This window comes from Chinchilla lanigera, unplaced genomic scaffold (genome assembly GCF_000276665.1).
Source record: "Chinchilla lanigera isolate Chin_1 unplaced genomic scaffold, ChiLan1.0 scaffold00030, whole genome shotgun sequence".
NCBI lineage: Eukaryota > Metazoa > Chordata > Mammalia > Rodentia > Chinchillidae > Chinchilla > Chinchilla lanigera.
Window position 1 is genome coordinate 15,992,353 of NW_004955431.1, and position 26,538 is coordinate 16,018,890.

The 26,538-nt window shown below is 36.1% G+C and overlaps 1 protein-coding gene across 1 annotated transcript in view; it reads left to right on the forward strand.

The window, feature by feature from the left end:
- The window catches only part of Ubl3 (ubiquitin-like 3), a gene marked incomplete in the record, with an annotated part of 55,089 nt that overhangs the window by 794 nt on the left and 27,757 nt on the right, over nucleotides 1–26,538 (forward strand). Inside the window, 1 exon segment of the mRNA XM_013515870.1 lies at nucleotides 118–252. Within this exon segment, the coding sequence (XP_013371324.1) occupies nucleotides 226–252 (27 nt within the window).

The window sequence follows — 26,538 nt, forward strand, 5'->3', positions numbered from 1 at the left end:
CGAGGTGTCCTCGCGCTCCGGCCGCACCGCTCGCGGGGACGGTCCCCCTTCGCGCCGGAACCTCGGCCGGGCGGGCGCTCGGGCTGCGAAATAACTTCGTCTTATTATTTTGGAAAGCACATCCAGAGCCGATCGGAACTGCCAGGGTTCACTTGTGTAGCTGGACGCTTGTGCGCTGCTGTGCTTCCTGCGTGAACGTCGGGCTGTAGCGATCCGAACGGCAAGATGTCCAGCAATGTCCCGGCGGATATGGTGAGTGAGCGAGAAGTTGTGACCCCCTGTGATTTCGCTGTGCTTGCCGGCCCTGTGCGATCCGAGGCGACCCCGGCGTGCAGGTGTGCGGGGGGCCGTGGAAAAGCCACCGTGCCGGGAGCTTCGGAGAAGTTGGCGCTTCTGCACCCCCTCCCCTAAAAAAATACTGTTTTAATATGGGTTTTCTCTTGTGCGTGTGTTCCAAGGCACCGAGGCCGTGGGGGAAGTAGGGAAGTGTGGCTGGGCTTTGAAGTGGAGAAAACGGCTCGCTCTTTGCTAGAAGGCTCCCAGCGCTTGTGTCTTAACGCTGCTGAAAACGTCAGGCGGGTGGGCAGCGCTGAGAAGGGGCGTCCGTGCTGGGTGCAGAGGTAGACCGGGAAACGGGCATCCTGACTGTGACGGAGGCAGACAATTAGCGCGGGGGCACACAATTGATATTTTTGGAGAGCGAGGATGTCCAGCTCTTCAAAAAAAAAAAAAAAAGTATGCTAGCGTTTGCTGCGAGCTCTTCGAATTGTTCAGGTGAACAAGTACGACAACGGGATCATTAAGGTGTTTTGGAATTTTCACCAATCTATAAGTATTTATATGTTTTCCAGGGCTTTTGAGTGACAGATATTGAGGGGTATACACGTTAGCCTTTGACAAGCGCAGGAAACAGGTTCAGGCGCCCGGATCACCGAGTGTTAAGAACTTGAAACAAAAAGTAACCTTGCTTATCGACGCTTTTCTCCTGCTTGACAAAGGTTAAGGTTGCGAGACTGTTGACTAACAGTTACTGTGTAGCCTTACGGTGCTGGGGGGGGGGGCGTGAGAGTGTGGAATTACACTTTGCAGTCCTAAGGACAAACATGATGCGGTTTAACAGGAAGACGAATAATCCTGTTTATGGAAATTGAAATTCATGTAATTATGCTCACTTACATCAAATTGACATTTCAGTGTTTGTGTATTCCAGTAAAAAAAAAACAAAATTGAACTTTGCTGATGATTAAATTTTAAAATGTCAGATATTTCTATAGGAGGAAATCTCCTTTACAGACTTTAAAATAAGAGAAATTAAAGGAGCTCAGACAAGAGATTTTGACCTTGGCTTAAAGACATTATGCTTACACTTGATTTCGCATTTAACGTGCTATTTAAATGCAAAGGAACCACAGCGTTCTGTGTCGGGGGTGGTAACGCAGCAACTTTACACTTCTCCTTCCTGAGTCTCCAAACTCATGCATCGTCCTTTTAGTTTTTCTTTCCCTCCTGCTGTGGACGCACTAGTATAATCTCCTAGTTGGTAAGACAGTGGCTGACATGATTTCCTCTACACTGCTCTTGAAGTTGCCTGGAAAGATCTCTAGACGGAGCCTGGAAATGCTCTTTCCGCTGTTTGATGAGTGATCGCTGAGCTTATCGCCTATGGCAAAGATTTGCTGTCTCTAAAGCCTCCATTTTATATCATCATGCACAGTGCAAGATATGTTCACCTTTGTACCGTTTATTCCATCACAGAGGTTGTAATCGGATAGATTTGTGACATTAAAATAGTGCCACTGCTTTCTTTAGGCCTGATGATGAAGAAGAATGGGATGTAGGTAATATCAGTCACAAATTGAGGTGATTTGGGGGAATACTGTTTCTAAGTCAGGCAGAGGGATTGGAAGCTCCTGTGGGGATCCTGGAGACTGGGAAGTAGGAACAAGGTTTTATTAATAGCTGTAGTTACAATATACAATAGTTTATCTGTTTTACACTGTATGCTAAGGCCTTGATGTTTCTGTGGTGCTTTGAGATCCCTTGATTAAAGGTGATATGCAAGGGCAAAGTAGTATTATGTAATAAACATATAATGCCCTGATGATGCTATCTCTGAGTGTGTGCTGAGGTACAGCAGAGGTTACAATGTTGAGTATTTTTTATGCCTCATGTTCAACTTGTTGAAAAAATAAATTTTTTTCTTTGTGAAAGCTATTTAAACCTTCATTTGCTATAACTTACATTGTACTTTTGCTTAAGAAGTGCCCTCTTTCATATATGCTTAGAATTCCCAACTTTTGGGAAATACAGATCTTTGTTAGAAGTTGTTGGTTAAATGCTTCGGATTAAGCTCCTTCTACCAACAACGGGCAATTAATTTTGAGTGTACGTTCATGACAAAGTGAGAACAATTTACCACTCTGACTTTGAAAATCCATACCTAATGTTACCCTCACAGTATAACTCTAAATTAATTTGAATACATACTGGTATACTCGTATAAACTTGCAAATATGAACGCATATATTTTTGCTAGGTCCTGTAAAATGTTAAGCTTTCTAAGGGTCTGTGCTATTTAGAAACAAATGTTATTTTTTTACATTTTAGTGGTGCTTGTCAGCTATGGGAAAATCCAATCCAGGAGATGAGGTGGGGCAGTGAAGTTACAACCCCTGTCATGTTTTCATTAGCAGTAATTCTTTCTTGAGCTGTAGTAATTGTTAAATCAATTGATGTTTTTGGTAGTCTCATGGCTGTGTCTGTGACTCACTTTAAAATCAATTTTTTAGGATTAGTTTTTGTTTTGTAAATAGAACTCACATTTAAAATTTCTTTTTAAATGTTTAATAGTTTTGTGTTTATTGTAAAGAGTTTAATTTTTTAAATCCAAATTTAGATTTTTTTTTAAAGGGGGAGTGGCACCTTTAGTAAATGGATTTGCTATAATCTTAAAAAAATAATTTTCCCTTGGTACTTTTCCAATTACCATTCTGTAATATTTGTCCTGTAGGTGTCTATGTATGTTTACATGAAATGCTGGTTTTTCTTTTACTAAGAGTGATTGAGTTGGAAATAGATTTACTGATATCTCAGTGTAGTAATATTTGTTTAAAAAAATTGAAAATATTTGAACAGAGTATCTTTTTAATACATTGTATTTAAGTGATTCATTTCCTTTATTTTTTAAAAACAACATCATAGTTTATGGTGGGGCAATCTTCGTTGTGTATAATTGTAGCATAATTTATGTTAATAAGTATAGGTTTTGTTCTAGAAAATATTTATTGTCAGTGTTAAAACCTGGGACTGGATGGTCAAGGTAGTAAATTTGCTTTGTTAGATTGGGAACATTATTGTATTTATAAGTGCTTTATACACTTAGGATACTATTTAGGACTTTAGAAATTATACTTCTCAATATCTATGAAATTGAAAACTCTACCTAAGAAAGAAATTGACAATGGCAAAGCATTGCTGGTTTTTGAAACATTTTAGTTGATGAAACAGTTAAAAGCCCTGAATCTTTCAAAACGATTCATGTAGAAATTGTTGCAGAGGTAATGATTTGTAGTCTGAGCTTAGATGAGATAATGACAGTTCAAGTTTTTTCAGTACATTTTATTTGCTTAATACTAGAATATTATCTTTTCCATTCATGGAAGAAATATTGGAGCCCTCTTGTGGACAGGAAATTACTAAAACGAATTTCCTTTCAAAGTGGACTTTTATCACTTTTCCAAGTTAAAGTAAAAGGACATGTAAAATATATCAGGAAAAAATGCCATGCTAGAAAAAGATCTAGAGAATAGAAAATTTTTAGGATTGAGACAATTATGCTGAGATTTAATGCCAAAAAACTTTTCTTGTTACAGCTCCCTTTACTTTTCTTTCAAGTTTAGGTTGGGAAATTTGTGAAGTTAAAGGGTAGAGTAAATGCTGTTTGCATATACGTGTATGATTTTGAATAGCTTAATAAATAATACATCTCTTTCTCTAAATTGTTTTACTTGAGTATGTTGGGTGATGTCATTCTAAATCAATGAATGTTTTGAACACAAGACAGTTGTGTTTTGAAATATCCCAATCTAACAATTTGCATTCCTATCTTATATGTTTAAATAGAATATACTATGCGTAGTTTAACTTACTTTTGGTGACTTGGAGCCACCATCTGAATAATAATAATTCTGGTCAGTCTGTGTTTATTGTATGCCTGTGGGGTGAATGTGCTGTTACTTTCCTATAAGCTATAATTGTGAGAACCTTGTCACTAAAAGTTTGCCATTTTACTAGATAATAGTTTATGAAGTGAGGTGAGGAAAGTGAATTGAGGTGGGAGAATAAAAACATGACAACGTTTTGTGTGTATGTGTCCCAAAAGGAAGAGATAAGCTTTGTATTAATATGAGGCTCTTGTAGATGTACATTCAGGTAGGTGGTCACAGTGCCCGTGGTGTGCTGAGGAAGGTGAGAGAATTCTGTAACCTAGAGACGCTGCAGCAGCGCTGAGTTTCTCAGTGTTTGCAATTTTTCTATTATACGGTTACTTTAAAAAACACTTACAAGTGAGGCCAGCATGGTGGCCCATGCCTGGCCTGTAGTCTCAGCACTCTGAAGGCTGAGGCAGGAGGATCACTGCGAGTTGGAGGCTGTCCTGGGCTACAAAGTGAGTTCAAGGCCAGTCTGTACTACATAGTGAAGCCCTGTCCTAAAAAGACAAAAATAGAACAAGTGAATCTGTGATACTTAATATTGAGATGGCAGAAAGAGGTTTATTATCAAAGAGTTCGAAGAGTTTTAGAATGCAAAGATACAGTACACGTTTTTATTACAAAAGGCAATAGTTCCAAATACTAGTAAGAGGCTAAAATTACTAAGCTATATCAGATGTCTCTGAGAAATCAAACGCTAAGTTGTCTCTGTGGCAAAATTGGCATTTTAAATCCTAAGAGAGTACCTGCTTTTTAGAAGAAACTATAATGTTATGAAGAGACCGTTTTGAAAGCATGTTTATGTATTTCCAGTCTATTGAAAAATCTTTCTTGCAAAGAATTTCAGTGGACTTTTGGCCCATTCATTGGAAACAGAAAAAGGCAAAATGTTACTTAGTTAGCAAAAAAAAAATTGACTTTATAACTTTTAATAACCTTGACATTCAGTAGCTGACAAAATCTTTTGCATGTTTGGTGATAAAAAGGTAGTATCCTGATTTAGTAGGCTAGTAAGTAACATTCTTCTATGTGGATCTACCTATGTACCTTTGTAAGCTACGTTTTTCAGATTAATAGTGTCAAAACAGACTGAACTTCACAAACTAGGGAAGCAAAATTTTAAAAAAATAAGCAGACATGTTCAGTAATAGTGATCTCATTTAATATGTTAATAGTAATAATATTCTTAGTAACTACAAGAGTAAAAAAATCATTTAAAATTGATAATACTTAAACTAAATAAAAATATTATAATCTTGTAATTCTTGTTTTAGTGTGTATTCTATAATATATATGTAGTGTATGACTTATAAGCGAGTATACACGAATAGAGGTATGTGCTCATGTGTTTTATAGTTGGGCTGCTCACTTAAAAAGTTTAGAAGCTACTATAGTAAATGACTTAATATTTCTGAGCATTTTAATTTATGTTTAGTATTCATAGTTTCTCTGTCTTCTGGCAGAACTTACTGAGCTGTTGTTTCTCCCAGTGGTCAGTATATCTGCTCTCTCGGTTCACAGTTGCGGATTCTAATTTCCTATGGTTGTAGGAACCAGCTTCCTAAAGTGTGCATGTTAGTTTGTTTTGTACCAGGAATCAAACTCAGGACCTCACACTTGCCAAGGAGGCACTGTGCCGCAGAGCTCAATCCCCGGCCAAGTATACATGTTAAAATGGAGCCCATGATGTCTGGGGTTGCTGCACAGTAAAGTAAAATGTCCTGCAACTCTGTCTTTATTTAGTGGATTTGATTGTATTTAGTTTGCTTAGTGTTATATCTGTTTTGGGAGCTTAGTTTTTGACTCTTAATTATGTTCTGCATATGTACGGGTGTATATGTTTGGGCTAGGGGTTGAACTCTGAGCATTGTGCATGTAGGCTTATTTTTTTGAGAGAAGGTCTCCCTGTATTGCTGAGGCTGGCATTGAACTCCCAGACTACCTTCTTCCGTTCGCCTCCCAAGTAGCTGAAATTGCAGGTACCAAGATACGTAATTTTGATTGTGAAGAACCACATAGATGATTTTAAAAAAATAAAATTGCGTATATAATTTTGCTTTGAGCTGATGGAGGAGAGAAAACTAATGCTTGTTTTGTACTTGCTATTTATTAAACAGATGTTTGGCATTTTAGGTTATAGCATTTCACTTAATCCTCACAGTGACCCTGCATAAATACAGTTGATATATAAATGAAGAAACTGCCCACCAAGCCACAATCATCTGGAATGGATTTGTATTGAAAATATTTAGGTTTAGTGGTTTGCAGCAAGGAAGAAGCCTTGCAGGAGTAACCCTCTAGAGGGCCGCGCTGAGTGATTGTAATTAGAGACTAGGGAAAGAAGAGACTCCTGGATTGAATGTTATTGTGCATGAAGTGGAGGTGGGCAAGTTAATTGGGTTTCTCAGCTGTCTTTGTTTAGAAGGCTGGAGAAATGAAGAAGCCCAGGGAAGTCATTGGTGAAAAGCTGTAATCATGTCAGTCATTTTGGAATAGTAGTGTGGCCTTGGGTGATATTTCCTTACCTGTTGGTCTCCTGTTAACCTTGTCTGTGTCCTTTTGTGACATCACAGTCTGATTATCTACAGAGCTCATTTTTACTTCCTCACAACCTGGGTTCAGAGAGAGTAAGGAACTTATTTCACACAGGTAAGGAAAAGTAGTTAGAATAGGAATTTGGGGCTAATGGTAGAGTGATAACATCCTGCATCCATCCCGCCCCCCCATACAGGAGCAAACATTACAAATCCCTCAGGCACATTTTCCTAACCTTTTCCTAAGTAGAATGCTTCAGATTCCTTTCTAACACCTTCCTGCAGGCAGTCACTGCTGACCCGGTTGTGGTAGAGAAGAAATGAAAGTCATTGTATGTATCCTTGCCATATACTCTGAAACCTCTGGATTGAAATTATTTTAATGAAGCTTAGTTGTCTAATTGCTAAAATCAGTTCCATTCTAGAATAAACAAGTGTGTATCCAAGGAAGCATCTTATATTCCATATCAGCAAGAACATACAAAGTCATTCAATTAGATAAAATTGTGTCATGGAGAAGGAAAGTTTTAGGCTCAGATAGTGGTGATTATTTTCACTTGTATGAGAACTGATTGACTTAATGACCTTTACATTAGGCTACTTTAGAAAAGAAAATGATTTAAAAAAATCGAATGCCAGGCAATAAAACAGGGCTTAGGGTTGGGGTAAAATTAAGGGTGTTTCCTTTAAACTTGTAATTTTGAGTCTTGTGTACATATCTCTTGTACAATAGAATTTTCCTATAAAAACACCCATCTTTGAATATATGTATAACAAATTGATTGACTTGTAAAGGATTTAGTGCTTTCAGGGTATTTTGTTTTTGTCTTCCTGTACTGCTTATATATGTATTCTGTTGATTGATTCAAATCTAGTAGCATTTTTATTATCTTTTCTATGGGCAGTTTCCTCTGACAGTATTTTTTTTTTTTTTTTCATTTTATTACTAGACTGAGAAATAAGTGTTCTTCCTAAAGAAAATTGTCAGAGTTTGGGATTATATCTCATTTATGTACCTAAGTTAAGATGGTAATTCATTGTGTCTAGACAAAATGTTCTCATGATATATATCTGAAGTTCTTTAATATAAAATTACTAGTTTTGCCTTGGAAATATATATTTTTAAAAATTTAGTTATATATCGTGAATATTATCCATACAAATATAGAGCCATATTGTATAAGTATTATAATTTTAGCCTGATTCTGGTAGATATATTTCAGTTTTTAACAAAATCCATATTCATGAGCATCTTCTTATTCTGGTTTCTGTAACATTAACACTTACTTGGAGTTTGTAGAGTGTCTTGTCTGTCAGTGGCTTGCCATCCTTTGTCACTTTGGAAATTTTCTTAGCTTATGTTTTTTGTTACTTCTATTTAGTTTTCTTCTTGCCCTCTGGGGTTACTGTAGTTATGTATATGTTAGGTCATTTTATTATAGACAGCTAAATTAGGTAAAAATATTATAGGCAGTCAGACAGGGCTAGGCCCTTGAGGGAGTCAATGCAGAGGATGAAAATACATTACAACTGTGTCTGGAGGCGCATCTCTTGAGGGTCAGGCTTCAAGATAAAGATGGAATGACCAGGCGTATGTCCTCCCCAAGGGATAAGCAACTTACTAAAATTGGTATGATCTGGTCCAGTAAGGTCTAGATAGACATCAGTCACCCAGGTGGGTGACCGTGACCTCCTGACTCATGTCTTCCAAAAAAGGTCATTGTTTTTTCCATGTACACTTGCTATGTGACTTGCTTCCCCCTTGGATCAACATTACCTAAGTGGCTATACTTGCAGTTTCGTTGGTTGACCATAGTTTTGTCCCATGTGTATCCACCTTGTGATTTTGCTCTGTAAAACTTGCTTTGTGAAGTGGACTTATTGGCACCCCAGTTGGGCCTCCTGCTGTCTCAGGAGATCTCTGTCGCAATAAAGTTTTCCTACTCTTAACTTCATTGTTCCTTCGGATTCATTGTTTGATTTTGGGGACACGAACTCAGCGTAGCTGACATCTAGCAGGTTGGGAGTTATATTTCCCTTATATCATTTGGAGGTTCTCTATAAATTTCACTATTTTATCCTTTCTGTCTCTCCCTTTGTGTCACTTTGGATATTTGCTACCAGACCATCTTCATGTTCACTCCTATCTTCTCTGTCCAATGTCTGGTTGAATCCAGTTGTTACCAGATGGTAATTCCTGTAGGGTTTCTTTCTAGGTTCTTAGTATCCTGAACAAAAAATTGGGCAAGACACAAAGAATTGAAGGTGAAAAAGAGGTATGCTCTGCAGGGCCAAAACGGCCAGTAAAAGGCTCACAGTGGCCTGATGTTGAGAGAAGGGGCTGTTTTCTATAGAAAATTCCTCATGTAAATAGGGCATTAGGACATTTGTTTTATCACAAACTCACTTGACTGTGCACCAGATTTAAACTGCCCAGTAGAAGGACTCATTTGGCCTCTTGCCAGATGTAAATGGAGGATCTGAAACAGTCTCTTTTGATTTGGTGGGGTTTTGTTGTTGTTTTTGTCTTCTGTTTGTTTGGTTTTTGGTTTTTTGAGGTGATCTTGCTGTGTAGTTCCAGTTGGCCTTGAACTTACTGTGAAGCCCAGCCTGGCCTCATACTCAAGGTGAGCCTCCTGCTTCAGCCTCCTGCGTTCTGGGATTACAGGCATGTGCCAGAATGCCCAATTTACTGTCTTTTGATTCGTTGTGCCCATATGCAAATACAGAATTGAAAATTGTGTCTCCTGGTTGATTACTGTGAATAGCACCAGTTTCTGATGAAAGATTAAAAATAGGACTTTTGTGATTAATCCACAGTTTTCAGCCAGAAGCCTGTTGCCATTTTGAGTCCTGCATTCTCTGTGTCCTCTCTTTTTAGAGAACATCTCATTTACCCTGTTAGCCTTAGGTTTTTATAACTTTTGATGCATTTTACCTAGGTAGTTGTCCAGGTTGCCTAAGGCCTAATCTACCTCATAATTACTGCATTTTTAATTTCAGTTTTTGCATTTTAAGCCCTAAAGTTTATGTGAGTTTAAGTTCTCATCTGTTTTCTTGGGTATATTAGTTATTGCTATAAAATTCCTGAATGATAACCCTTAATACCTGGATTATCTATGGGCCTAATTCTGTCATCTGGTTTTTTATTATTGATCCTTTTTTGTTGGAAGCCTGGTAATATTTTATTAACACTATAATGGAAAATTATAGAGGATTTGAATGGTAGTTATCCTTTTTCCAGGTAAGATTTAATGTTCCGTGACAGGCAGAGAAGCATTGGCTACTCTGATTCATCAGTGATTGATAGGACACGTGGCTCAATTTAGGCTATCCTGATAGCCTTGCTCCTACTACCTGGCCCTTTTAAGTTCTGAGTTGAAGTTTGGAATTTTATCAAGATGGCTCTTGGTAAGCCCTGAATTTCAAATATTGTAAGGATAAATGAAAGCTGTGTTTACCTTTTAAGCCTTTTTGTAACACCTTTTTTGTGGAGTTTTCTTAAATTTCAGTGTGTGTTGTTTATGATTCCACACATTCCTGGAGGACAAAAGTTGAATAGAATGTTGGGCCCAATTCTTTTTATCTGGCTTCTTAATTCTGGTTACTGTGGTAGTACAGAATTCCAGTTTTATCTTTCCTATCCAGTGGGACTGATAGAAGCTCGGGGGTACTGGTTTCTTTTTGCTTGTTTTTTTCTTTCAGTAAATACCTCCAGGGGGGACCCAGGAGACCCTCACAGTGTTTTACTTCTCTAAGGAATCGTGGCACTTGAATTCGGATTCTTGGGATTAAAGGAGAGATATTTTATATCACTTCATAGTTATTTTTCAGTGGGAAATCTGGTCTGATACATACTTTCTTATTGTGCCTTAATTTCATTTTCATTTCCTGCCATTTTTTTTGCTATAGATCACTAGTTTTTAATCTGTTTTAGTAATTAAGATGAGCTAAGTACTTAACAGTGTTAATTACCGTGGCACCATCAGGAAGGCAGCAGTTAAATCAGACATCCCTAGGAGTCATCATTGAGTCCTCTCTTTTCCTCGTCCCCATATCCAGTCTTTTTCAAAGTACATCTGATATCTGTCTGTGTCTCTTCATCTCTGTATGTGCAAGCACTATGTCTGTGCTAGATTCTACTGCCTGTCTTGGAGAATTAATCCTACTTCAGTTCATCTTCCTCTGTATTACCTTTCCCCAAAATAGTTTGTGTTTCCTGTTGAAAAATGAAGAATAAAATCACAAATCTTTATTATGACCCTTTTGGGGTTAAGCATGATCTGGCTCCTGCCTATCTCAGTGATCTCATTTGACTTAATATGCTTCAGTTATACTGAGTTCCTCTTGGTTGCTAAAATGTGCTGAAAGCTCTTTGCCGTGCAGGACTGAACCTTTGAACACAACGGACCCTTTTCCTAGGAGCCCTGTCAGTGTGCTTCTGTGCCCACTGTGCCTGCATAGTGCCTTGTTAGCTTTACTGGCCTTGGAGATAATTTTCCTGACCACATCTGAAGTTGACTGCCCTCATTCTCTTGGTTTCTGTGTCAAGGCCTTTATCGACCTCCTCTGTAGCACTATTATTCTTTGGAATCCATTCGTTTGTAGGCCATAGTTAGATTCCAGGAGGATAGGTGTATATACATATATATATATGTATATATTTTTTCCATTTACGTCTATATCTGGTACTTAGGATGTTGCTTTTTGTATAGTAGATTCTTCGTAAATGTTTGTGGATTAGAGGAGTAGATGTCTAATAGACACTGTGTCATGATTATTACCTAAAACAGTTAATCTCACAAAAAAATCTTAGAACGAGCCTATCAGGTAAGTAGGTGCTAGTGTTAACTGCATTTTACTGTTAAATTGTACAAATTTTTAGTATTAGATCTCAAACCAGAATTTCCATGTTAAATATAGTTTTATAGTCATACTTGTTAGCTTATATGCAGTAATTTTGCCTTTTATTTGTGTACATTATTTACTTAACAAGTATTTGTTGAGTAGCTCCAATATGCTAGGCACTTTTTAGACTCTGGTGTATTTGGGGGCATGAAATAGGCAAATCCTTTCCCTTACAGAGCTGATGTTGAAGCAGTAGGAATACAGACATTAAGTAAGCAAAATATATAGAATAATAGATAGTGATAAGTAATGGAAAAATAAAGCAGGAAATGGGGAAGGAAAGGGAATTGAGGAGTGCTGAGAATGTGCCTGTGTTGTGCGGTTTTAAATAGCGTGACTGGAGACAGACTTACTAAGCAGTCTTGTGCAAGGGTCTGAAGAGAGACTGCAGCTAGCCTGTGGTTGTCTTTGGGAATTGTAGTTTAGGCAGAAGGGACTATTTCCTCATTTCATTTTATTTCTTTTCAAGCTGTTTCATGTCAGTCCTTTAAATTTTTGTGTTGATTGTGGTTTTTGTTTTCTGTCTTGTTGTCTTCCTCACTAATTTGGGTAGCAAATGTTTTTGGTTGTTGGTGGTCTGGAAGGATTCTGTCAATAATTGGAATTCCTTTTGTCTAATGCCTCTTGAGTCAGTTTCCTCATCTGTATCTCACTATATTCAACTAGGTCTCCGTTCAGACTTCTTTCCCCTTCATGTATCTTACTGTCTATTTTCCCAGGTTTGTCTTTTGGAAATAGAGATGTCATCTGACTACCGTACATAATAGCTGGTTATCACTCAGGTTAATCCAAAACAAACTCCTTACCGTGGTGGCATTTAGGCTTTTGGCACTGGGCAGCGTCACACCTCATTTGTTGCTGTTGCCCCCCTGTATGTTTTATATATTGCAGTGAACCTTTGCTTGCTCATACATTGTTCTGTTAATGCTTCTACTCCTCTCTTTCATCCTTGTAGTGCCTTCCCTTTCTGCCTAGAATGTGACTGTTTTCCACCCTCCACTGGCTCTTGAGGCTTGTCCTCAATTAAAGTACTAATTTGTTGGTAATGTATTATAACTCGGCCAGTCACTGTAAGTGTAACACATGCTGAGAACTCTAAACCAAAAGTGACAGTTGAGGCAAAGTGATCTCCTGTGAGGGACCAAGAAAAAATATCCAGAGTGAAAAGAGTTGCCAGCAGTGTGAAGCATCAACTCCAAAGGTCCTGAAGTGCCAGAGGTTTCTAGTTAATTACGAGTCTCAGCATTACTTGCTGTGTCATCATCATGCTAGGTGAGCAAGGCCAAGTCTGCAGAAGAGGTAGATTTTAGAAACTAGATAAGAAGACTGGAATATTAGCTAATTGGTTTGAAATTCAGAATAGTACTGCAAAATCAAATTGGTCACTGAGACATTTAATTAGCTCTACTCTAGCAATAGTAAATATTTTTACCTATTTTTCCTACTAGACAGACTATGTAGGGCAGTGGTCTTATCTTTCTATACCCTGTATCTAGCACGTGGAGAATACTCAAAGGATGTTGAATGAGCCCTGAAGCTCTATCTGACGAAACTTCTCACAGTGGTGGAAATGTTGTTGTAGTTACTTTCCTGTCCCTGGAACACAATACGTGACACTCGTATCTTAAAGGAAGACAGGTTTACTTTTGGTTCGTGTTTTCAGGCTATTGTCAGCTGGCTCCAAAGCAGAAATGGCTCAGTGGAAGGGGTCTGAGCAGAGGACAGCTGCTCATCCCTGGAAGTAGAGAGTGAAGGGAGAGCCGAGGAGGAATTTACACCTTTCTGTGCCCTCTGTGACTCACCTCCAACCATGCCCCACCTCCTGTCAACATATTTAGCTACTGAACTCATTAGTGGATGAATCCACTGATGGGTGTAGCAGCCTTATGCGTGATTCAGTCACCTCCAAAAAGTACCACCTCTGAACACATGAAGTTTTGGGGGGAACAGTCTAGACCTAAACCTTAATGGTTATGTTAGGCAGTTAGGTAGCCACTAGCTACCTGTGCCTATCACACACTTGTAATATGGTTAATGTGACTGAAGAAACTGGATTAAAGCTTAATTGTAATGAAAACAACTGCATGTGCCTAGTGGCTACTATAATGGACTGGAGCAGTTACATGGTCTACGTAATTCCATGGGTTGAATAAATCTGTGATTTTTTAAAAACAGTGTTAGTAATGATTGTAGATTATAAACTTTTGGTCTTATTTTTCAGTTCTTCTAGGTGTTTTATCACATCCATTTCTTTGCTTCTATCATTATGTACCCTGACAGTACATCTGACTTCCTGAGCAATTTGACCTAGTACCTTAGAAATGTGATTATTATGAAATGATGTAGTTCAGTCCAAGTATGTGTGTAGCTTTGCTGTGTCACAAAGAAGGTGTTCTGTTTTTCACTGAGATGCATTTAGTGTAATCAAATCAGATACATAGTGTGCAAATAAATTGTAGCAATTGATCAGATTTTATAGTGCTTTATAACAGGTCCATGTGGTGCCCAAATCAGTAAACCTTCATGTATGATTGCCCAGCAGAGCACTATTCTAAATGCACATATTGACTCAATAAAATTTCCCTACAAAGTTATAAGCTAGGTATTATTATCTCCATTTCTTTTTTTTTTTTTTTTTTCCATTTTTCTCCGGTACCGGGAACCGAACTCACGACCTTGCGCTTGCCAGGCAGGCGCTTTTGCCGCTGAGCTAAATCCCCAGCCCTTATTATCTCCATTTCATAGATGAGGAAGCAGAAATGTGGAGATTTTTATGCAATGCACTGGTAACTGGTGGAGTCAGGATTCAAACCGAGGTATTCTGTTTCTAGAGCCTATTGTGACAGGGTAACATTTCTAGAATTCTAAGAAGGTGTATTGTACTATTAAATACTATGTATGTTGGAAGTGAAGAAGTTGGCTTTATATATGCAGGTGGTAAAATTATAGAGTAAAAAGCAATATTCACTTAACAAATAATTGCAAATAAGGTGTAGAATCAACCAAGCTATCTTTAATGTCATTAAGTTTACTGTGTTGTAGTTATAAGGTAACTTACTGACTGAGCAGTGTTCATAGTTAATTCTTTAGCATGAAGGAACAAAAGTAGAGTGGAAAATAACTCATTTAGAAAAAATCTAGATATAATATTTTTAAGTGTTTAATAAATACCATTTTAGGGGCTAGGGATTTAGCTCAGTGGCAAAGTGCCTGCCTGGCAAGCACAAGGTTGTGAGTTCAATTCCCAGTACCAGAAAAAAAAAAAAAAAAAAGATACATACATACCATTTTAAATGTAGGAATCATGAGTGAAAAGATTCAGGATTTTCTGTAAAGAGACTGTAGACCTCTCACTGAGAATCTGCTAATCTTGGCACATCTCTTGCAAGGTCATTCACATACCACTGTTACTAGAGACTTCATTAGAAAAGCTTCTTTGCAGAAAAGTAATAAAGTACTGTACAAGGTGTTGGCAGTATATGAGTAAGAGACATTGATAGGTTTATCGAAATATTATAAATCATCGTATAAAGTTTATTTGTAGAACCTTCTACATTTCTAAAGTAGTTGACCTTTTATCCTTACAGTTGTCCATAAAAACATATTGGGCCAGGAATGGTGGTAGACACCTATAAACCCACCATTCTGGGAAGCTGAGGCAGGAAGATCACAAGTTTGAGCCCAGTCTGGGCAATTTAGTAACTTACTGATACCTTGTCTCAAAATGAAAACTAGAGGGCTAGGCATATAGCTTGAGTTCAGTCCAAAAAAGAAAAAAAAAAGTGGGAGTAGAAGATGGTAGTGTGGTAAATAATGGTCTTTAAATGTGCTCTTTGAGAGAAATGAATGTTGGTCATTAATTTGGGGGGGATGGGGAAGCATTCTTTGATTCTAAATTGTTTCTGATTTGCTAATACGGTTCTTTTCTAAATTTTTTTAAAAGATAGTCTTCTTGATGGAAGAACACATTTTGTTTTTGAAAAATGTTCATTAAAAGGAATTTGAAAGCGTCCTAGTATTTTACTACATCATTATAAATAATTAATAACTATCCAGAATCAGTGATAGAATATAATTGCTGTATCAGGTGTTTTAGTCCTGTGGATTGGTACAAGCATTATAACAAGTTCCTTAGTTTATATGTTCACCTAATTTGTATTCGTGGGTGACTGTTTTCTTTGAACCCTGTAACTACGTTTCTGAATTCCAGAACTTCTGGTATGGCAACATCAACATATTTCCTTATATAGCCTTTCTGTTCCATCATATATCACCTGTCTCCATATATTGCATATTTCTTATTTCCTGTCCCAAAGTTAAATGACCATCTTTACATGAGATTTGACTCAGATCCCTTAGATTTAGAGTTATGGAGGTGGGATTTTTGTAAACATTTTAAATGTTTTGAAAAAATGTTAAACATATGTAAAAGCAGAGAGAATGCTATAATGAAATCCCCAGTATCTGTTCTACTTGCTCCTCTTGGATTATTTTGAATATTGTTATTTAAACTGTTATATATTAAGTATGTTGCAGTTGTTTTTAAACAACCGTAGTACTCATCACACTGTAAAAACTGACAGTAGGTACCTAATATCAAACATACATGTATAAAACATATAAAGGCAAATTTTTATGCTGTCATTCAGCAATTTGAAATGAAGGCTTTGGAAAGTTAATGTTTCAAACTGTGTTTAATGTTTAGATAGTTTTTGTCTTACGAACATTGAAAAAGGGAGAAAGCAAGGGAAAGTTTTCTTTTAATCCAGAGACAAAGTTCTTAGTTCTTCATTTTTCAGTACTAGAGATGTAAAAAATCTTTTTGTGCTATCAGAATATTCAAAGTAGTGTATATTGGCCACTAATGTTGATCACACCTCTTAAACACAGTAAGAAACTTTTTTTTTAAATACTAGAAGAAGTGCATCAACACTTAGGAGTAGTTCTTAAACAGAAATATCCTTAAGATGATTGATTGGCTTCACTTGAGAAATTATTACGTTCTGCCTTCCCTTTTTAGTGGAAGAAAACAAGTGGTAGTAATACCACTGGTCAGGTGACCTAAACAGTTCTTTTTTCCTTTGCTCTGTAACAGATTAGTAACTTTTTAAATAATTGATGTTAAGTATCTCTGAATTCCTGTGGTTTAAAGGCTTTACAGATACTAACTTTTTCTTCCTGAGTGAAAAGGATGTGTATGATAGCATTTTTGCCCTCAGTTTAAATTTAGACTTTTAAGTCATGAATTAGAAAGCTTGTAAGTGGTAGAATATAACTATTTTCTTATTGTTAGTTTTTTTTTTTTTTTTTTGCTTCTGAACTTCTTTCCTTCTTGCCTTCCTCTTTCCTCTCTTCATTTATTTCATTTTATTTTATTTATTTCTTTATTTTGGTTCCTGAATGGTGTTAAGGTTGAATGAGTTAAACGCTGGTAGGCTAAAGCACTTGTACATCATATGTTCTATGCCAGGGACTTTGGAAACAAGGTCCTAAAATATAATTTCTGAATAAACCACACTAATTTGTTAAACTGGCATCTATGTCAAATCTAAAAAATAAACTTTTGTTAACAATTCAAGCTAGAACAAGTTATTTTGTGTAACTCAAACTGAATAGAATCAAGAGTTGAAAACATTCTTTGGATCAAATTGAATCTTAGCTTACAGAGACAACATTTATGTCCACTGCCTTTTACCCAGCTCTCTGCTCTCCCATTTATCAGAGCCCATGGGGATTCTGTTTGAGATTGGAATAAGCATTGACCACATGCACAAGTTTATATTGTATTTAAATATTCCATTTAGCAAACTTGATGTTAACATCAGTCTTCAGCTGATTGGAATTTTTTGTTATCTATGATTATGTTCTGCTTTTAGAGTTAGATTGCAGATTACACTTTAAAAAATGAAAAACAAAAACAACATAGCGGCCCTGCTATGTTTTTGTCCTTGGAGGATTGTTGCATGCAGTCAAGATAACTTGTGTCCCACATCTTGAATAAAGATGTGACAGATAACTCCTGATTTACCCTGTGACCATCAACACATCTGTCTCTGCTCCCTAGAGTTTATCCAAGACCAAAGAAATAACAAAGGTCTCCAAACACCAAAATATTACACAGATTTTTATAACCAAGTTTATAGATTTTACTCCAATACATTTTCCAGAGTTAAATATGGAGGGTATATTTGCTCTTATTTTAGACACGTTTGCTGGTACTTTAGATAATTTAAAACTGATTATCAGGCTGGAGATTTAGCTCAGCGGCACAGAGCACCTGCCTGGCAAGCGCAAGGTCATGAGTTCGATTTCCGGTACCGGAAAAAAACCAAAAAAAAAAAAAAACTGATTATCTTAGTTCATAACAAAATACTTGTTTTGGCAATCACAGCAGTCATCTTCTATGTTAAATCTGTTAGTTGGTTCCAGAAGCAGATTCCTGAAGCTCTATGATTATGTTCTGTAATCTAGATAATTTCTTCAGTACCACATTGCTTTGAGGGGTAGAAAGGACTCTGCACAAAGTAATATAGTAATAACATTAATATTATTAAATAATAATAATATAATTGCAGTATATTTACAGAATGCCTCACAGTTAAAACGCTTTCATTCATATGTCATTTCTTTTTTTTTATTTTAAAAAATAAAAGAAGGAAAACATATTAACAGACAGGCATCCATTTACAAAATAGCGTAAGAACAATACAAACAAAACAGTTACAGACAGAGGTGTAGGAAGTTAACCATGGTTGTTATATTACTTATTGATATCTTCAAAGTGGTTTCTCAGGAAAACAAATAGAGACATACAAGATTGATCAAACAAGTAATCATTAACTGTTCCTTTCTGTAGAGCAATAGAAGACAGTAGTACAGCTATGTTAACTATCCTGTATATATATATACATACGTAATTTCCCCTTCTTTCGCTTCTCTTTTCCCACACTGTCATTTCTTCTGAATGAGAGTCTGTTGACACTGGGGGAAAAAAAAATTTTAAAAAAAGGTGACTAAGGTCTTGAAAGTTTAGGGCAAAATATAAATAACCTAACAGATCCTAAGGGCATCATTGTGTGATAAATATTTAAGATGGTTCCACTGTAGAAACTGATTATTTGAAAGACATTAAAGGGTGCGTATTATGAATGTCTAAATATTCGACTTCATAAACTGAGGTAGTCCTAAAGGTTAAAGTTAATATAAGAATGCATGAATTCAGTTACTTCATTGCAGTAAGAGATTTCTAGACATCTTCCATTGAACGATTTTTTGTTTGGATTGGAATCTCTCCAGTCTCTCCATCAATGAATTAGCCAGTTATTACCTTAGGTGTGAAAACTCATTTAGTAACTTAAAGGTGTTTTTATTTGTAAGTAATGTGGGAAGCACACTGAGAATTTCCCAAAAATGTCAGTAGCTTTGCCTGAAGTTTTCTGATCCAGGCCTGGGAAAAACATATTTGGAGATAAAGTGGCATTCAGAAGATCAAAAATAAAATGATTTTGGGGGCTTATTTTAGTTTAGTTATGGGAGATATACTTTGGCTTCTGGTCATTAGAAATTTATTTGTTCAGGAAGTTAGCAATGGATTTTGAACTTCCATAAAGTAGTTTTAATGTGAATCGGTTTGATCCATGGTCGATTGGTAATTCATGGCCATTTCCCAAAGTACTTGTATTTATCATTTTATATCATCTAGACTAGAGAAATCCCATAAGTTTTTAGTAAACTTGTAAGAAATAGTTCTCCCATCTAGTTACTGCTTAATGCCTTTTTGAAATTTCAGTGTAGGAGTCTCTCTACTGAAGTGTTTCCTAGGAAATTATATGCCCCAATGACAGGATTTCTGTTGCAATAATTAAGGCATACTAGATTGACATTTTAGGTTCTGTGTTTGCCCAGGATTTGGCCAGATCAAGTCAGTTGGAAATCAGCACTGATATTCTTTAAATATTTGTTTCACATATGTCTAATGGGAGGGGAATAAGCTGATTTTCTTTTCATAGTATTTTCATATTTGAAACATTTAATTAACTCATTTCTACTCACTAGTGAGGGGACAGTTTGGTTTTTTTTGTTTGTTTGTTTGTTTTTGTCTTTTCGAGACAGGGTCTTGCTATGCAGTTCAGGCTGGCCTTGAGCTTACTTTGTAGCCCAGGCTGGTGTCAAACTCGCAGTGATCCTCCTGCCTCAGCCTCCCTCTGAGTGCTGTGATTAACCAGCATGTGCCACCATGCCCAGCAAGGGGTCAGTTTTTAAAAAGTAATTAGGCAAGGTATTTCTCAGGTCTGGGTAGTTTTAATTCCTTTTATTTATTTATTTTTTTCCTGAGGCAGCCGTTTAAAACTTAGGTAATAGAATTTATTCTGGTAAAAATGTCTGTACTATTCAGTTTTGGGAATGCAGTTGATTGCTGCCACATACGGCCATTATGTTCCAGTAGTGTCCAGTCTGTTGCAGTAGTGCTTTATTGTTTCCAATAGATCTGTATCTCTTAACAACCTACCAGGTTTATGTTTTCATCAAACTCTGGCTCTTCCACTGACCCATATATTGCAAGAGCATGGAAGAGTTGCATCTTACTGACTTTTGTGTCTTGAGCATATTACAGTACTTGAACCAAGAATGTATTTCACCTATATTGATTAATTGTTGAAAGGGTATTAGTTTTTTTCCCCTTTACTCATATATAAAATTTGACCCAGAATCTCAGAAGTAAAATTTCTGTCATTGTTTCTCATTATGTAGTTGGTATAGATCTCTGTGTCTTAAAAGTTCTCTATGTGAACAGTGAGTATTTTTTTTAAAGGAGGCTTTCATATTGTCACCCTGAACATATTTCCTAAATTAAATTTTCTCTTTGGTAGTTGGGTTAGTCAGCTTTTCCTTGCTGTAACAAAATGTGAAAAGACAACTGAAAGAGGAAAGATTTATTTTCGGCTCATGCTTTCAGGGAGTTCAGTCCATGATCAGCTGGCCCTGTTGTTTCTGAGCCTGAGGTGAGACAGAACATTATGGGGGAAAGGTATGGTGAAACAGAGCTGTTCAGCTCATGGCAGCAGGGAAGCAGAAAAACAGGGAAAGAGCCAGAGAGAGGAAAGGGCTGTGGGGACCAGGCATACCCTTCAGAGGCACATTCCTAGTGATCTACTTGCTCCACTGGGGCCTTGTTTCCTAATAGTTCATTCAGCTATGTACTCAGCAGAGGATTAAATGATTGATAAGGTCAGCACCCTCATGATGCATTCTCTTCTCTAGGTCCCACCTTTGAACATTGCTGCACTGGGGATCAAGCCCTAAATCCATAAGCTTTCAGGGAAACACTTCATATTTACACCATAACAGCAGAGTATTAGTTTTTGGTGATAACATCTATAAACTGTCAGGCGGACTCAGTTTTAAAGAGTGAAGAGTAAAATATGTAACTGCTGAAAGACCTTATTGTTTGTGATATTTGAGGTAATTTAAAAATCTGTTTTTATTCACATTGACCATAAAATAAATAAGCTACATCACAAAGTCTATACAAAATAACATTACATACTCTATTTTTCAAAAGCTTCTAAATTGGGCTGAAACTACTGTTTTCTCTTAGGATAGACTTAATTACTTAGAATAGGAGTTCTCTTGAATAATTAAAGAAGCTTGATTTGCATTATTTCTTTTGTAATTCTGACCATTATTTCTTAATCATAGTTTCACTAACGACATCTTTTTCTTCTGAGGATTTTAATTTTAATTCAAAAGTCACTCCGATTCTCCTTTCCCAAACCATAAGTATTGTGTGTTGTTTGAAGGTTTTATTTTCATTGAGAAGCATGAATTAGGCAGAGTGAATTTAAAAATAGCAATTTGAAGAATTGAATACAACTTCTAAAATATTACTTGAGTTTGCCCTTGTCTTAAACTGTTTTTGTGCTTACATAGGCTGTGGTCCTTATTGATAACTTTCTTCTTTGTTGCAGAAAAGATTTATGACTGAAAAAAATTGTCTCTTCAAGTGTGTCATGTATTTTGCTTTTCTGTCTTGAAGTCTGCAGACAGTATATGCTATTCACACTGCCTAGAACACCATACTGCCTGTTCTGCATGCCTGGCTTCTACTTTAGATCTCAGAGCAAGTATCTTCTCTGAGGCGCCTTTAGCAAAGGTCTGTCTCAAGTTCCCTCTCTCCATTCTAGAGAGATCCTGTATATACAGAGGAGCAAAAAGTTTAAGTTCCCTCACTGGTTGTCTGCTCTTTGTTTGCCTGCCTTCCTTCCTGTGAGCTCCATGTCATCAGAGGCCTGCCTGTGTTTGTTACGCAATGTACCCAAATATGTTCCTGCAGGGACTGCAAAATCTTTTTCTGAATGCATGGTTAATACCATGGAGAGATACTTACATTACTTTGAAAAAAAGAAAGAAAGCTTAACATTCTGTTGAATGTTATGCTGTGCTAAAAATGTTAATAGTCTTTAAGTTGGAATCCGATTTTTTAAAGTTAATTTTTCCATTTGAAAAAGACAGTTTTCCTAATGTGGAGTTGTACATCTGGACCTAATATTGGAGGCTATGGAATGTGAACACTACTTCCCCAGTAAGGGGATATGGATAATAATGTGCCACTTTACAGTTTCACAAAAAGTTTCAGAGTTTATGAAATGCATGCTTTGGAGCCATATGTGGTAGCATATGCCCTAATATCTCAGCACTTAGCTGGTGGAGGCAGGAATATTATAAGTTAAAGGCCAGCCTGGGCTACATAGTGAGACCCTATCTCAAAACACCAAAACAAAAAAAAGTCTTTTTGAGTAGATATGATGTTGGTATCTGCAAAATGAGAAAATGATGGTACTGTGGGTAGCTAGTGAACTAATATATGTGAAAATACTTCGTAAGAGCTGTAGTACTAAATGGATGTCAGTATAGTTGAATATCCTGAATATATGTTTTCTGAAGTGCTTAGATCTAGAAGTATTTCAGATTTGATTTTTCAGTGTTTAGAATACAAACATATTACATTTACATATACATAATGAATCTGTTTATTGATGGGGACCCAAATCCAAACACGAAAATATGTATCACAGATACCTTCCTCTGTAGCTCAGAGGTAATTTTACACAGTATTTTAAGTGTGCCTATAGTTAGACTGGACCTTGTCACATGAAATCAGATATGGAGTTTTCATGTGACATCATGTTGATAGTCAAGAAAAGGTTTTAATTTGGAAGTATTTTGTATGTATCTTAGATTTTAAATTAAGGATACTCAACATATAGTAGATTACAGCTGAGAAATTTAACTCTTCGAAGAGATAAGTTGTATATATGTGGTCTCACAAGTATTAAGTGATATCAGTGATAACAAAACCCAGGCTGGAAAAATCAAGAAGTTGAGTAGTAATATATTGCAGTGTCTTCATAAATTTTGTGTGTGTTTGTGTTTGGATAGGTATTCCTTTTTTTTTTTTTGAACTGTGCATTTTTAGAAACTATGCAGTACATTGAAAGTTATTTTCCTGTGATAATGTTTAGAATTGTACCCCCAACTAACAATTCAGTATTGACTAAAACTGGCCAGCAATGTGTCTCAAAGACAAATCTGTTATAATTGAAATTCTGTAATTATTTAAAGTAGTAAAATCATGCTTAAGCTTATTAAGTACATATGCACTGTATGCATTAACACAGAGCAGATAAACATACTGTGCACCTTGTCATAAATTTGGTATAAAATTAACTTGCTTAGCTACACATGAAATATATAAGTAGTTCTTTTCTACCATAAAATACTAAGTTTTTGGAAGGTAATTTTAATGGTCTAGAATAAATAATTAATAAAAGGTGCTGAGAGTAACTTTGTTCTCTTTAGTAAACAGTCATTGAGAATTTCATCATATATACCTGAACCTCCTAGAAGTATACTGTAAAAGCTATTTAATGCATGTTTGTTAATGAGTGTGGTTTTTCACCCACTTCAAAAGAATGCAAGGAATAGATGATTCTTAAATAACAATCCTTTAAAAATGGAAAATATGGCCAGATGAAGTGGCATCTGCCTGTAATCTCATCATTCTGTGTGGCTGAGGCAGGAGGACTGCACATTTGAGCCCAACTTGTGTGAATTAGAGTCTGTCTCAAAATTTAAGAAAAAAAAGTCTGGGAACACAGCTCAGTATGAAGACCCTGGATTCAGTCTTCAGTACTACAGAAGAAAGAGAAAGAAAAGGAAAGAAGGAAGGAGGGCGGGGAGAGAGAGAGAAAGAGAAAAAAGAAAGAAAGGGAAGGAAAGAAAAGAGAAAAGAAAAACATGTGTACTTGAAAATATGGACAGTATTAAAGTGGCAGAGAAGTCCTATTTTGTTTTCCCCAGAAGAGAGCCATTGTAAATTTTTTGATTTATTTCTTGCCAATCCGAATAATCTTTAAAGGTGTCTTGAATCACTTTTTTTTCTTCTTCAGAATTCTTGTTTTTCTGTTCGATCAGCTATACAAATACAGCCCTCAAAGGTAGCAATGATGCTATGAAGACTACTAGATACTATGTTTATAATTATTAGAGTAATTCATACTTAATTGAGCAGCAATGAAAGCAATTACTAAGTGAAAATAGCTACCAAATTTAAAAAGCCTTAAAAATTGATAGACTCAGTAGAACAAACTAGATGTAGAATTGTGATTGAAGCCAGTAGTAATGATGGAAAATAGCAAACAAGGGAATAAGGATAATGAGAATTGAAGTGTGAGTAGGAGAATCACAGAACTCAGGAGCAATAAGGGAACTGAGCTAGCAATCCCCATTCTTGTCCACTTCTTCATTTTATGGGCAAGGGAATTGGGCCCTCAGCAGTGAAATGACTTATCAAAAGTTTTATAGCTGCTTATTGTAAAAGTCAGAAGTTAGAGAATTCAGTGCTTCCGACTTCAGTTTAATCTATCTTCTATACCCAGAGGAGCCAGAAGTAGGCCTTACTTTATAGAAAATGAATTCTACAGATGTTAACATTACATGAAGTTTGTGGTACCCATATTTTCTTAACGGTAGTTGGTCTCTGTAAAAAAATGAAAGTATTGTTAGCTTTCAGGTCCAAATACCTAAATTCAAATTCTGACCACTTCCTCTTTGGTATCATTGCTTCTCCTTTGTGACTTGATCATTTTAAAAAACATTACACATTAGAATCATTGATAAAATCATTCTATCTTGAATGATAATTCTATATGATACAGAATATATCATTCTGTATGATTTAGAATATATTAAATTAGTTTGGAAATATAGCCCCACATTACAGGGAAAAAAGAAAGTAATTATTATAAGGCCTAAAAACTGTCCCATTGGTGCACAAGCTGATGAGTCAAGCAATCCTTACCATGAAAGGCAATAAAGTTGTTTTTTCTTCATCCACTATAAATCAGTAGGATTTAGAGAGATAAGCCCTGTTTTCTTGCCTAGCATTAGATTTTTAAAAATTATTTTCTAAAGTAGCCTAACGTAAAGGTTAGTAAGTCAGTCAGTTTTCATACAAGAGAAAACAACTACCACTAGCTGAGTAAAAAAACTTTTCTTCTCCATGGCACAATTTTATCTAGTTGGATGACCTGTATGTAATTTGCTGATGTAGAATATAAGATGCTACTTTGGATACACACTTGTTTACTCTAGAATGGGATTTCTAATGACACTAGAAATCCACAGTAGTTTTAAATAATAGAATTGGTTAAGAATTCATTTTTAAATCAAGCAGGTGTACAATTTTATTTTGGATAATTGCATGGGCACCCTACATAATGAATCCTTAAAGTTGTGCTCTGCCATCTCAACTTCTTTAATGTTGTGATGTTTGTTTCAACCATTCATACCGTTAAAAATGTGGGAAGACAAATATTCTGAACATACAACAGCAGTGAAGTTCATACTAGCTCCTCCAGGTGCTATATAGTAAAGAATAAAGGGAAAACTATTTCTTATGAAAAGTTTTATATATAGGATATGTAACCATGTTTTTCAAAGTGAAGGGAATATTGGTGGTGTAAAGGCATTTTTCTACGTGGAGATACCCAAGGATTTCAAATAGTTTCTTTATGTAGAGTTTTCTTTTTAATAGTTGGTGTAGCTTCATTAAATGGCCCTGTGTTTCTGAATCAGGTGGCATTTTTGCTGTGTAATAGCTGGCTTTTTCAAGTTCTGATGCTGAAGTACAGAGTTATGTATACCATGTTGTATATATATGTGTATGTATATGTGAGACCACATGTTATAAAGGGTTATATTATTGTATTGTGGGGTGATTGAACACATTATAAGCTCTCTGTATCATAAACTCTTTATGAATTGAAAACAAATCATGTTTATTATAGAAATTTGGGGAAAGTTAGAAAAGGATAAGGTAGAAATTTGAAATTATTATCCTATCATCCAGATATGGTAGTTCTTAATATTTTACATATTCCTTATTTTTCTGTCATGCTATGAATACAGTTATATTTTACATTTTAAAATTAGTATTATGAAATGATCACTTTCTCAAGATATTAAACTTTCTTTGAAATCACAGTTAGACTCATTATCATAATAAAAATATATAAGATACTTTGCATAAAAAAAGAGATACTTTGCATAGTGTCTGGCATGTTAGTAAGCACTTAACAAATAAAAATTTCTGAGTTGGAAAGGTCTTACAGATTGTCCTGAGTCTGATCCAGTATACATGAAACAAATAGTTTTCTGGCTGTCTGCCAACGTACTTATTGGGATGGGAAAATCATTTCTTTATAAACCAGCCTATTTTATTTCCAACTCTGATAATTTATTTTTCTATATGCCTCTCAGTGGTCCCTGGTATGTCCTGAGAAGTAAGAGATTAGTCTGTGTACATTCCTTAATGTGACAACTGT